This window comes from Bos taurus, chromosome 7 (genome assembly GCF_002263795.3).
Source record: "Bos taurus isolate L1 Dominette 01449 registration number 42190680 breed Hereford chromosome 7, ARS-UCD2.0, whole genome shotgun sequence".
Taxonomy (NCBI): domain Eukaryota; kingdom Metazoa; phylum Chordata; class Mammalia; order Artiodactyla; family Bovidae; genus Bos; species Bos taurus.
In genome coordinates this window covers 50,428,478-50,442,865 of record NC_037334.1, presented here as the reverse complement: position 1 = coordinate 50,442,865, position 14,388 = coordinate 50,428,478, and the positions used below count along the sequence as shown (strand labels likewise).

The 14,388-nt window shown below is 45.0% G+C and overlaps 1 protein-coding gene across 7 annotated transcripts in view; it reads left to right on the top strand.

The window, feature by feature from the left end:
- The window catches only part of SIL1 (SIL1 nucleotide exchange factor), a 320,877-nt gene that overhangs the window by 141,872 nt on the left and 164,617 nt on the right, over window positions 1–14,388 (top strand). For all 7 annotated transcript variants that reach the window (XM_059888185.1, XM_005209442.5, XM_005209441.5 and 4 more), the window contains 1 exon segment: window positions 573–702. In XM_059888185.1, coding sequence (XP_059744168.1) covers window positions 573–702 — 130 coding nt within the window.

The window sequence follows — 14,388 nt, the reverse complement described above, 5'->3', positions numbered from 1 at the left end:
CCAAGAGGTCATGTATGCCCTGTAGGTACCCTGGGGAATTAAGGTACCCAGGCCCTTTCTCTGCCCTGCTGGGTGGCTTAGGAATTAATTGGGCTTTAGCTACCAGCTTTTGTACATCTGAGTTGACCATTTGAGGCCTTACTGTTCTATTCAGTTGTATGCTTTTTCTTTTATAAATATCTTTAGTTTTTAATTATAAGAGTAATAGGAATTTTAAATATCAAACAGTATAGGAGCTTATCAAGTAGAAAGTTAGTCTCCTATTGTCTCATTTTGTCGACCCCTCTCCCCAGTATGTTCCTTTAAACCCCTCACGATAGTGTGGAACCTTCTGAAATTTTTAAACAGTGCATATACAAAAGTGTCACATACACACAACACATGCTGTGTGAATTGTATCATATCACCTCAGTTGTACTGGTTCTGAGACTAATCTTGTGAAAGGTCCAAACATGGCTAGGGAGGGCAGGAAATGCAAGGAGGAGAGTGTACTCCCCCAGGCCGTTTTCTTTCTGCTTGCTTGCTACCCAGCTGTTGTGGTTCATGCATGCCCTATTTTCCTTTTTCTGAAGGAATTTGCACTGACCAACCCAGAGAAGAGCAGCACCAAGGAAACCGAGAGAAAGGAAACAGAGGAGGAGCTGGAACCCAAGATTCTGGAGGTGTTTCACCCGACCCATGAGTGGCAGGCACTTCGTCCAGGTACCAAGCCCAGCCCTGTCTCCAGGAAACACACTTGAAAATCAAAATGTGTATGTCCTTTGTCTCCATAGGGCTGTTTTGGAGGAGCACCCCTCTCTGGCTTCCTTGGAGGGGAGTAGTGGTGGCTGCTGCTGCAGGACTCAGGGACCTTCACGTTCCTGCAGAACAGAGATTGCCGTGTCTGAGTGTCCTGGAAGGCAGGGAGGTGGTGGGTGGCCGAGCTTTCTGAGAAAGTGATTGAAAACTTTCTTTCCTTGCACTTCTGAAGCGCAGGAGAGGCAGTGACATGTGCCTTACTGTGCAAATGCTATTTTGGGTTCTGTTGCTCGGCTCAGTGCTGCTGAAATATTGTTCATGGGAGAGTCCTGAGCACCGGTGCAGAGTAGGAGTTTTCTATTGTTAAAGAAGCCTGTGCCAAGAAACAGGGGCTGATCCTGGCCTGGGTTTTGAATGGAGCATCCTCAGAAGGGACAACTTTTGAACCCTTTTATGGCCCTGGGCCCAGGGATTAAAATAATAATGAAATAAGCCAGCAGTTGTGGTGTTTACCATATTCAGATACTGTGCTAGGTGCTTCATGTGCGTAAGCTTGTTCAGTCTTCACAATAATAGGAGCTATTATTGTCTTTATTTTCAGATGAAAACATTGAGGCTCAGAGAGAGTAGGTGACTTGACCTATGTCATTCAGCTAACTTGTCCAACATCATTGACCCCAGCCTGGACTCACCTTCTTCCCACTTGTCCTTGGTTGGAGCCCGACTGGGCCTATTCTCAGGAATAGGCTATTTGTGTTCTGCACTGTTGCAGTGGGATGACAAGCCCTGGCAGCTTCCAGAGCATAGTTTCATCAACTCCTTGCCTATATTCATCACCATGTTCTCACTGCTGCATTGCTGCTGTGCTGGGCAGGGGCAGCATTTGTGCTGCCAGCCAACTTTCTGATAGCAATATCGCCCCTGCTGGGCTTGAGTGCAGGTAGTTACTGCCACAGAAAAGTGATGAACCACCAGGACAACCAAGTAGGTGCTAATGGTGTTGGGTAGAGGGAGATTTTAGGGGCAGAGGTACTGGGCTCAGCAAGTTCAACTTTTGTTCTGGCTGCTTTCCTCCACCTTCCCTGAGAACTGAGCCCCCTGGTCTCTGAGGACTAAAACTAGAGGGACTCTTGGGGTGTGGAAAGTGGAGGATGTGGGTTATGTTCATTGATTTTATGTGATTAAAAGTGCTTATACCACTTCTGACCAGGCAAGTGCCTGGAGCACATGGAAGTCAGTGTCCCTACCCCTACCCTCTTTTCCTGTGGCACTCTTTAAGGCCCCAGTCCACAATGCAGATCAAGCCTGAAAGTTCTGACCCAGGGCCCTTGCCCAGCCTCTGGGCAGTGGGGTTGCTGATAATGGTTGAGCAAAAGAACCTCTCTTTTTATCTTTGGGGAGGGAGGGCCAGTACCTGTGTGACAAGGGCAGGCTGAGTGCTCTAAGTGTCTCTTGGAGAGTTAGAGTGGAGTACTAATTTTTACATTTAACTTGTTGTCCCATTGACATCCTCTGCCTTCTAGTTTCTTAAGGCTCCTTATACATTGTTCTGCCCCAAGTTTACTTGAAGCCACTCCAAAGGCTTGTGAATTGTGTTTGAGCACAGACACTCAGGCCCCACAGTGCTGAGGCAAAGCGAGTCTAGTTCCAGTTGTGCTTGCCCTGTATTCCCAAAATGTTTTCATTTCACCTACACTCACCCCCCAGAGCAGGACCAGTGAGGGGAGGAGGGAAGGTGAGAGATTTGTTTTGGCCTCAGGGTTTAACGTGTGATGATTGAGAGGTACTGTCGAGGCAGACAAGACTCTCTTCAAGATGTTCTGTGTGTACATTGAGAAGGTTTTTATATGTATGTTTGTTGGTAGGAGATTGACATCTCAGGGGTCTGTATGGATAGCTGGCATTTGCCTTTAATCAGTATATTTAATCCACCTGGGATTCTAAATTCTAAATGCTACCTGGGAACTTCCATCACAGCTACTGAATGGTTAAAAGGGATGTTACTAGTCCTGGAATGAGTAGATAAATGAGGAGGTAGTATAATTTATTAATAGTGGTAAAGAGCACAGACTTCAGACTGAGCCAGTCCTGGATTAAAATCCTAGGTTTACTACTTAGGGGATCTTGGGCAAGTCACTGAATCCCTCAGTTCCCCAATTGGTGATGTGGGAGAAACGTCCTGCCCGCCTCCTGCAGAGTCTATTCTGAGGATTTCTAACAAGAAAACATAACCCGGTACATAGCAGTTCTGATTTTAAATGGTAAATTCTCTGTGCCACCCCTTAAACTTGATTGTGAAATTGGATGCCAGTGGTTATGCATGAGTGTGTAACCTTCCTGTTCTCTCTGGCTTTAGATGGGGAAGGGAACTTAGGGTGACAGGGAAAGACTTCCATGGTCATGGAATGTTCTTCTTTCCTTCCAGGATGATTTTTGGTAAGGGAGCAGAATGGGCTAGCACAGCATTTCCTGCCTAAGAGCTAGGACATGGCATAGGAAGATGGTGGAATATCTTTGGGGGCACTTTTAAGAGAATGGCAAAATGGCTAGTTTATGTTGACAGTTATTGACTTCAGTTCAGTACCTTCTGTCTCCTTAGGTCTCTGAAGGTAGGACCTCATCTGTGTTGTCCTCAGGTCTCCAAGGAGGAGTTACTGGGCTACACGATCTGGGCTCATTTGAAGGCAGATATCCTGCCTGCTGTAGCCTGGAATATCAGGGGACCAACCTGTAACTTCATGAGCCTTCCTACCAGGCCAGGTGGGAATTGAGCCCCAGCCATCCTGCCCTGAGCAGCTGCAGGTCACTCCCCTCAAGTCTCCCTGCCTTGTTATTACTGTCAGCATCCTTGCTGGGAGTTACTTGTTCCTGGAAGTGATTTTCCTGTCTCTCTCTCTCTCTCTCTCGGTTTATTTTGGGATCTGTCATACCTTACGGAGGCACAGCAAGCATTTGAGTGTGGATTCAGCATCAGCTGTTCACAAGCAGGCAGAGGAAAGCTGTTTGCTGGCAGGTCCTGTGGGTTCTGGGCAAGGAACTCAGAAATTTGTCCTAAGGCTGAGCACCCATGAACCCCAGGCTTTGTGCCTGTGTACTTGTTATTAGAGAAAACTGGTCACAGCCAGATATGGTGGGCCTTCTGCTCCTTGGGCATTTTCTGTGATCCTACTTTGTGCCAAGCACTATACTGGTAGCCAGAGACAGATAATAGCTCACATTTACTGAGCATTCCCTGTGCCAGGCATCTTTTGAGGGTAGGTGCTATAACTACCCTCATTTTTATAAACAAAATTGAATCTCAAGAGAGGTGACTTAGCCAAACGACCAAGTGATAGAATTCAGATCTAGCTTTGTTTGGCTCTAAGCCTAACCTCTACCACTGTACCATACTGTCTTTCTGGGTAACAAATGAGACATGACCCCTGCCTTCCAGCAGTTCATAGTCTCATAGAGGATACAGAGAGAAAAAGGCATTGCAATGTTTTGAGTGTCCTGGAAAAAGTGCGTGGTGCTCAATGAGGGCACAAAGGAGGGTGTGGGGAGGCCAGGCCAGGGCCTTCTCTCTATCCCTGAGATTTTGGTGGAGCTTTGAGTCAAATTTTATGATGCTAAACCTCCAAACCCACTTTCAGTTCTCTTTTTGAGCTCTGTGGCCTTGTCAGGTTGATGAGAATCTCTGAATCTTAGTTTCCTCATCTGAAAACAGGGATGAAAATACATACTTCACAGAGATGGTGTGAGACTGAAACAAGATTAACATATGTAGAATGTTTCACACGGGGCCTGGCACGTAGGAAATATTCAATAAATGGCTATAGTTGTCATTTTAAAAATATACCTTTGCTGCTGCTGCCTTTCTTTCCTTGGGACCTGAAGGAAAAGTGGAGGCGATGAGGCTGGCTGAGCAAAGTCCTCTCTTGTTCTGCCTGTTACCCAGTGCTGTATGTTGGTCCCATATGGACTCATGGGAGCTTAGACTTGGGGGTTCTTATTGACCTGAGGTGACTTCCAGGATCTGAAATTCTGTGTGAGAGCCTCTGAAATATTGTCATTAGTACAAAGAGCCACTTGATGGGAGCATGCAGGAAGCCTGTGCAGGAACACATTCATGTGAGGGGGTATTAAAAAAAAAATCTAAATCATCAACAACTGATGAGAGCAATCCAAGAATTACAGAGCACCAGCCATCTGGTCAGATCATTTCAGATCTGCATGAGCGATAGGAGGGAATTGAATTTTAAAAACCTCATTTATGGTAGACCAGCTACTCTCTTGCAAGCATTTAAGGGAGGAGTCTGATTTCCTGCAGGCTCTGGACATCTGTCTGAAGGAGCACCTGACTCTGGTCTGGGTGATGGTGGGATTGTCTCTCTGAGGTCTTCTGCCCCTTGCAGCTTAGAAGAGACCATGTGATCTTCCAGTCCTCGGATCCCAACTGCATATCCAGTAATTCAATTTAGACACTATCTAGCTGGAATTAGTGTCAGATCCCAGTTAAAGGACTCAATCCGACTGCCTCTAATTGAGATGCTAGTCATGAGTCCCAGACTACTGGCCTTGTGACTGATCAGCTATAAATTGGAGATTCCCAGAATTCCCTCCTCAAGTTTACTAGAACAGCTCACAGAACTCAGGAAAGCATTTTACTCATGTTTACTGGTTTATTATAAAGGATACAACTCAGAGTAGCCAGGTGTATGAGATGCATAGAAGGTATGGTTGCTAAGGTTTAGAGCTTTCCTGTCCTCTATGGGCACACTGCCTTCTCAGTACTTCTCAGGTTCACCAGTCAGAAGCTGTCGAAAGCCCTCCAGGGGCTCTTATGGAGTTTTTGTTATTAGGTGTGATTGATTTAGGTGGCCAAAGTCATTGGCCATTGGAGATTGAACTCAATCTCCAGCCCTGCTTCCCTCCCTGGAGGTGGGGCTAAAAGTTCCTACTGTCTAATCAAAGCTTCATCTTTCTGGTGACCTGCCCCCATCTTGGAAATTACCTAATTCTACCCCTGCTCCCTCACCGGAGTCATTTCAGGAACCAGGGATAAAGACCAGATTTTTTTTTTTTTTTTAAATACCACAGGCTACGATTGAGGTAAGACTATGGGCAAGTCCACCTATCCCTATCCAGCTCTGTGATTGGGAATCGGGTAATCCTCCCTTTCTCCCCTAATCAGGAGAATCTTTATGGGTTATTTCATTCCCCAGGATGGTCCACGAGAGTATGACCTGTGTGTGCCCTGTCACTCGCACATAGGCACACACACACCTCGAGGTCCATGAGCAGTGGCTGAGAGTAGGAGTATTGGTTAAGGGCAGTTCATACCTCAGCTCCTCTGGCTCATGAGAGTGAGGCAGTTGGGACTTCTTGGCTGTCACCAGGAGCTAATGGCCTGAGGGAGGGCTATAGCAGGGGACCTCTGCTGCATGATCTTTCACCCTGGCTCAAGAGCAGTGTTGGAAATGTAGAGCAAGGGCTGGGTAGAGGAAACTGTGTGGTTTTTGTGTGGTGTCTTGGTAATGTATCTCCTCTCTTGAACACAAATCGCTGTCTCCAACAACATTTGAGGATGGTGTGTTCAACAGAGCTTATCTTTGGTGGTACCTCCTTCTGCGCAGTGCCTTCCTCCCCTGCTTTGAAACTTTTCAAGTCTTCAGGAGATTTCCTTGAGAACGTCATTTCTCCCTTTCCTGCCTATACTTCTAATCCATCCTCCCCTATTACTGCCACCTCCCTAGCCTTTGTTAAGTGTTTCCACTGTGAGCATCTCTTTTCCTGCTCAGGGCATAGCAGGATGCCAGATCTCTTGAGGCCTGTAGGAGCAGTGTCCGAGGCTCCAAAATACCCTGTACTGGGAGAGAAAATGATGGTGGGCTAGAATACATGCAGTCCCCACCAGGCTCCATAAGGACAGTTTAGAGCTCTTCGTTTCAGAGAGACACCATTTCCTATATGTGAACTTCTTCCAGCATAGCTGACCAGTGCTTCAGTAGCAGCCAAATTCCACATCCTGGTGGCAAAGCAGGTAGAGGCCAGGGCAGGAAGGCCTGTGACCTCCATGGTAGCCACTGCCAAGGCTAGAGGCCACGTTGAGACTAACTGGCTGAGCACTGTGCTGTAGAGATGCCCAGAGAATCTCTACCTGGGCTTTGCCTTTAAGTACAGAAGTATGAATGGGGCAGGCCAGGGTCCATTTGCATTCTATGGACTTGGGGGGTGATAATGAGCAACTGTTGGATATCCACTTTCTAACAAGCGTTTGTATGCTTAATGCTCACACTAGGCCCTTATTCGCCTCTTTTTTTCCCTCTATCTACCTGATCTCTTTGAGGCTTAATAGAGAGTCCTTAGAGTTGCGCAGCCTCAGCTTTCAAAGATCAAGGACCTCCCCCCCTTCCCCGAAACTGGTTAAAATAAAAAACTTAGACTGGAGTAGGGATACTGGAAAACTAGTTGGCAAAACTAGTCCCAGCCCTTATACCCAGGGGTTGATTTTAATTCAGAGAATCTCTGTAGCCTCGACTTCCCTTCTTTCTCTCATATTGACCTCACTTGACTGGCTAAGACTGTCTAGGCCATCTCCAAGATTGGGATTAACCAGAGTTGGGAATAGCTCTTAAGGATCAACCTGGAGCTGAAATCAAAGACCCTCTTCCAGAACTTTTTCCATTCTTAGCTTTTTCACAGTACTGGAGGTAAGAATTGATTGATAACTTGAGATAATATTCAATTAGGTCGAGAAGAGGACAGGTAGGGAGCAGGAGTGAAGAGGGGATGACGTGAACTCTCTCTCTAAATGTGAGCCTTTATTGATCTAGTTGTAGAGGCAGGGATGTGTAGAAGAATGATGGGATGATAGTGGTGGGCTGCATCCCTTCTGTCAGGTAGCAGGTGGTGGGAGGAAAGAGAGTTGAAATACAGTAGATCTGACTATGTGAAAATAAGTGTGTAGTTTAGTCCCTTCAGGGTTAGGCTGTGAATGGGAGTTGAGGAAATTAAGAAGAGTGATATAAACTCCTGGGTTTGGGGGTTGAAAATAAGTGGGAGAAGAGAATGAAAATAGTAACTTCAGAGACAGCCATACCAAAAAATTTATTTCTCGTTACATTTGTTGAACTCTTATAATGTGCCAGGTACAGTGCGTGATGTCGGAGATACCATGGTGGGCATTAAACAGAGGCTTGCCTGCTTGGGCTTATGGTGTAGGAAGATCCCAGACAGGAATATAATGCTATGAGAATACAGAGGTGTGGCCTTAAGGAACATCTTCCCAGAGGCAGCGTCACTGAAGCTGAATGGAGAGAACTTCTGTGTATGTTGGAAGGCAAAGGGGAAAGGAGGCACTGTTGACAGAGATTTGAAATCCCAGAGAGCAGATAATTGATGAGACAAAGTTGTTTAGGTGGCAGATGGAAAGTCTTGGCCTCATGAATGTGATGAACTTGGACAAAAACAAGAAAAAGTAGGAGAGATATAGAGGGAGATTGAGGAAGCTTCCAATAGATGTCTGATTATCTGAGTCCAGACGAGGGTGAGCCTTTTACCTTGGATACTGCATGAGAAAGGCTTGATTGGGTGCTTAAGGAATGGAGAGGTTAAGGAAGAACCATTGTGAAGAAGCTGTTTAGACAGTCAAGAGGTCAGAACTAAGCATTGCCCAGCATCAGGGCCCAGTTGACATCTGACAGCCAGACTTTGTGGTGGTCTGGGACCAGTGGGTTTGGCTGCGTTCTAGAGCAACGTGAGCCCTGGATAGTGAATAGCTGGAGTGTGGGGAATGATGGGGAGATCATTAAGGAGATTTGTTGGATTGTCTTTGGGATTGATGAGAGAGAGACCTTTGTCTGTCTGACCTATGGGGCAAGCTGGAGAGCATTAGTGGAAGCTTTTCTGAACCTACTCCAACCTTCCCTCTTCTGAAATAGGGATTTTCAAAACTCTTGGAAGTGATCAAGGTCAGAGTTGGGGTGGTATCCCACTGATTTTCTAGGCAGGCGTGAAAATAACCTGAACGAAGCAGAGCTTGTGTACAGGCTCTGTAAGCCTTGTGTTCCTTGTATTCTGATCAGGCTGGTTTTGTTTCTGTCCATGTTGTGTCTTGCTTTGTTACTTTTCATAGACTAGGAGGTTGTTGATCTTGCCTTATTTCCTATAATATGTTGATTTGAGACAAACAGAGATTGATTTGTATTTTAATTTGTTTAGTTCTCAGAATAGTATGTTTATGGTTTGTATAATGCTGTTGTTTGAGAGGACAGGATCATTCTTTTGAATTGAAAAGTTTTCAGATTTGATTACCTGTGGGCATAATTGGGCTTCCTTGGTGGCTCAGATGGTACATAATTAGTTTATCTGGGCAGAGGTGGTGAATTTTTATGAGTAGCAATAGGATCTTTTTGTTGAGTGTTTTTTTTTGCCTGGGGGGAACACACTACCCCCCCATCCCCTAACGAAAGCGGCCCTATAAATATTGCATAAGCATCGTCTTGTTAATCTTCATTCTGTCATCCTGGTTTTGCCAAGTCAGGCTTTTGGACAGAGAATAAGAAAGTTATTTAGTATCTCATGGCCAAGAATGACTAAGGCAGAATAGGACCCAGGAACTCCAGTCTAGCTGATGGGGAAGGGAGGAAAACCAGCACTTTGGGGGAACGCCCCTAGTCCTTGGTGCTTTGTGTATGTTACTTAAGGGAGACTTCCAGTAAAAAAACAAAACAAAACACTTCCTGTAAAGAAGTGTTTATCTCTTCTCTTGGTCTCTTGGAGCCTGTATTTGGCCAATGAAGGGGCCTCAGGTCCCATTGTCCTTCCCAAGATTTTTTTCTTTCTTCTGAAGATAGAAACTGTAGGATCACTGCTTGAAAGTAGTGCCATTTCGAGTCTCTGTGGGAACAAAATAATGTGAATTTTGGAGGCTGTTGACATTGAGAAGGGGAATTATTCAAGAGGATGAAGAATTATTCAAGCTGCTCCATCTTTGTTTCCTAGGTTAGATCTTAGGGGTCCATCCAGATGTTCCATAAGCACAGTGGAGTAAGTAGCCCTGTGTGCAGTGTGATTGGAGGGCTATTAGCTGGCTTTAGATTCCCACTGGGTTAGATTGCAGATGGAGAGGCTGGAGGGATTGTTCCCTAAAGACCATTAGCTTTTCAACCTTCAATATTTGATCAAAATAGCTAGCTGAGGATACCTTGGAATTAGATATAAAATGGTAGACTTCAGAGGAGAGGAGCTCTTTCTTGCACAAAGCTGGCAGTAATAAGAGTAGCCAAATGCAATGTCTGATTTACAGGAACCTAAGTGATGGGGTTAGGTGCCCTTTGAGGGGGTGAAGGAAAGTGGGGAGACGTAAGAGAAAGGCAAATCAAAGGGAGGCTGAGTCTTCTCACATGTTTACTGATGTCATTTAACCCTGCTTATGCATGTCAGTGGAAGTCTTGGCTCTATAGTGACTGAATTTGAACCAAAGTCTCTTTCTCTGTCTTTCCCTCCCTTTTCACACTCTCAGCTCTTCCTCACTCACTGCCTGCCCTCTTTGCATTCTTTTCTCCCTTGCTGTAATGGCCTCTACCTGCAGCTGAGAGTCAGGTGGCAGGGGTGGATAGATGTGCGGGTGTGTAGTTGGGGGGAGTGTTTTCTCAGTTCTCTCAGCATCAAAGAAATGATTTCCAAGCCAATCCTTTCAGCCATGTATTTCGCTGATCAGTCAGGACAAGAGGAAAAACACATTGGCATTGCCAGAGAGGGGGTTTGGGAAAAATCAATCAAGTGGAACTGAATGATCTAAAGTCATAATCATTAAGAGCAAATCCTGGAGTGTAGCGAGTTCTTCCCAGCCCGACTCGCACAGCTGTGTCCCTTGATGCTCTGGCCTGTGTTGCACCAATGAGTTGCGCTTTAACCTTCCCAAAGAACCTGATGCTAAAGAGAAGGCTTGTGTCAGCTTGTGTTTCCCATTGTTGGATATCTTTGGACATGACATGGAAAAGAAGCAACCCCCAAAGGTTTCTTTTTTATCCTTTGACTGCAGTGTCTCCATGTATTTGCAGAGGCCTTTGGAAGAGAGTTCTCTTGATTCTAGCATACCTACGTGTTTGTATGTTTCACTCTTTCCTGGTACTGGTCAAGGGTGAGGTCTCAGGAGAACACTGGCCTCTTCTTTGTCCTTAGGTCAGGAAGATGCTTCCTGTGAAGAGAAAGAAATTTCTGGTTGTATGGGAATAACTTAGAAATTAAAGTGGATAGTTTATCTCCCTTGGAAAAAAGACAGGAGCCTAGAATGCTCTCTTTTCAAAGAGATGGGTCCTGTGGGGAGGGAGTTGCCAGAGGGCAAAGTCCAGCCTGTATTTTGGCATCTGGTTGTTGTCACAGTGCCTTGAAATTAGCAGACAGCAGAGTTGCAGAGTCTCTCTACCCAGGTTCAACTGTGCCTTGAACAGCTGGGTAACCTTGGGCCAGTTATTTAATTCCACTAAGGGTTGATGAAATATCCTGTAGTGAAATATCATTTGTAAAATAGGGATAGTAAAAATTCCTACTTCAGAGGATTGTTGTAAGTGGGTAAATAAGGGAAGTACAGAAGTATTTACGATAGTGCCAGGTGTATGAAAAAGTGAAAGAGTTATCTGCTTAGTCATGTCTGACTCTTGGCAACCCCAAGGACTGTAACCTGCTAGGCTCCTCTGTCCATTGAATTCTCCAAGCAAGAATAGTACTAGAGTGGATAGCCATTCCCTTCTCCAGGGGATATTCCCAACCCAGGGATCAAATCTGGGTCTCCCACATTGCAGGCAGATTCTTTACCATCTGAGCCACTGGGTAAGCCCAGTGCTAAGAGTTTAGGAATAGCTTCATAAATGTTAGCTACTATTGTTTCTGCTGTAAAAATGAGTGGACACCAGACAAACTCTGATTGAGACATGATCTAAAGATTGACCAGTATTCAAGTATGTCCAGATTGAGAAAGACAAAGACGAAGAACCTGTCACAGATTGGAGGAGACTAAGGAGACATGACAGTTAAACGTGGTGTCATATCCTAGATTAGATTCTGTAACAGAAAAAAGAACAAAGGAAAAAATTGGTGAAATGCAAAAATAGTCTGTAGTTTAGTTAACTACTATTGCAGCAATGTTGATTTCTTAGTTTTGATAATTGTTATGTAAGGAGGCCTTACAAATAGCTGTGAAAAGAGAAGCGAAAAGCAAAGGAGAAAAGGAAAGATATAAGCATCTGAATGCAGAGTTCCAAAGAATAGCAAGAAAAGATAAGAAAGCCTTCCTCGGCGATCAATGCAAAGAAATAGAGGAAAACAACAGAATGGGAAAGACTAGAGATCTCTTCAAGAAAATTAGAGATACCAAGGGAACATTTCATGCAAAGATGGGCTCGATAAAGGACAGAAATGGTATGGACCTAAACAGAAGCAGAAGACATTAACAAGAGGTGGCAAGAATACACAGAAGAACTGTACAAAAAAGATCTTCACGACCAAGATAATCACGATGGTGTGATCACTGACCTAGAGCCAGACATCCTGGAATGTGAAGTTAAGTGGGCCTTAGAAAGCATCACTACAAACAAAGCTAGTGGAGGTGATGGAATTCCAGTTGAGCTATTCCAAATCCTGAAAGATGATGCTGTGAAAGTGCTGCACTCAATATGCCAGCAAATTTGGAAAACTCAGCAGTGGCCACAGGACTGGAAAAGGTCAGTTTTCATTCCAATCCAAAGAAAGGCAATGCCAAAGGATGCTCAAACTACCACACAATTGCACTCATCTCACACACTAGTAAAGTAATGCTCAAAATTCTCCAAGCCAGGCTTCAGCAATACATGAACCGTGAACTTCCAGATGTTCAAGCTGGTTTTAGAAAAGGCAGAGGAACCAGACATCCAATTGCCAACATTCGCTGGATCATGGAAAAAGCAAGAGAGTTCCAGAAAAACATCTATTTCTGCTTTATTGACTATGCCAAAGCTTTTGACTGTGTGGATCACGATAAACTGTGGAAAATTCTGAAAGAGATGGGAATACCAGAGCACCTGACCTGCCTCTTGAGAAACCTATATGCAGGTCAGGAAGCAACAGTTAGAACTGGACATGGAACAACAGACTGGTTCCAAATAGGAAAAGGAGTACGTCAAGGCTGTATACTGTCTCCCTGGTTATTTAACTTGTATGCAGAGTACATCATGAAAAACGCTGGGCTGGAAGAAGCACAAGCTGGAATCAAGACTGCCGGGAGAAATATCAGTAACCTCAGATATGCAGATGACACTACCCTTATGGCAGAAAGTGAAGAGGAACTAAAAAGCCTCTTGATGAAAGTGAAAGAGGAGAGTGAAGAAGCTGGCTGAAAGCTCAACATTCAGAAAACAAAGATCATGGCATGTGGTCCCATCACTTCATGGCAAATAGATGGGGAAACAGTGTCAGACTTTATTTTTTTGGGCTCCAAAATCACTGCAGATGGTGACTGCAGCCATGAAATTAAAAGATGCTTACTCCTTGGAATTAAAGTTATGACCAACCTGGATAGCATATTCAAAAGCAGAGACATTACTTTGCCAACAAAGGTCTGTCTAGTCAAGGCTATGGTTTTTCCAGTGGTCATGTATGGATGTGAGAGTTGGACTGTGAAGAAAGCTGAGCGCCGAAGAATTGATGCTTTTGAATTGTGGTGTTGGAGAAGACTCTTGAGAGTCCCTTGGACTGCAAGGAGATCCAACCAGTCCATTCTGAAGGAGATCAGCCCTGGCATTTCTTGGGAAGGAATGATGCTAAAGCTGAAACTCCAGTACTTTGGCCACCTCATGTGAAGAGTTGACTCATTGGAAAAGACTGTGATGCTGGGAGAGATTGGGGGCAGGAGGAGAGGGGGACGCCAGAGGATGAGATGGCTGGATGGCATCACTGACTCGATGTACGTGAGTTTGAGTGAACTCCGGGAGTTGGTGATGGACAGGGAGGCCTGGCGTGCTGCGATTCATGGGGTCGCAAAGAGTTGGACACGACTGAGCGAATGAACTGAACTGAACTGCAGATGCAAATATTAGGGTAAGCTGAGTGAAGGGTATATGTGAACTTTGTACTGTTTTTGCAACTTTTCTCTAGGTCAGAATAAAAAGATAAATGAAGTCCAGGTGACCTTTTAGGTAAAGGAGAAACTAACCAGGGTGGAACCATGCATAGCAGATCATACCTGACTCAGCCTTATCTCCTATGTCATGGATTGGGCTCTTGCCAAGGGGCTCTGACGCCTGGCCTTTAGTTCCTGAACACCTGCTGCATTCTGAGCAGAGGTCAGGTGGATAATTGGTCAGATGATGACCCAGACACATGCTCCAGTTCTGATTCTGCAACAGCGCCATAGCTACTAGGGTGGAGGCCACTCATTGGGCTTTAGGCTGAATGATCAGGGCATTTGCCTCTGTTCTTTGGAATATAAATGAAATACTGCCTATTTTATCTTGTTATCTAAGCACCAATCACTATGGCAATATGTTTGCAGGTCTCGATGCCTACCCCTACGCTCATGCTCACTGTTTGATCATCTAGAAGAAAGAAAAATCAGTTCAAACCAAGCTTTGCAGTAATTTATTTTCCTTCCTGTTTTAAGTGCCTTTCTTTTACACAAAGCAGGTACTTTGC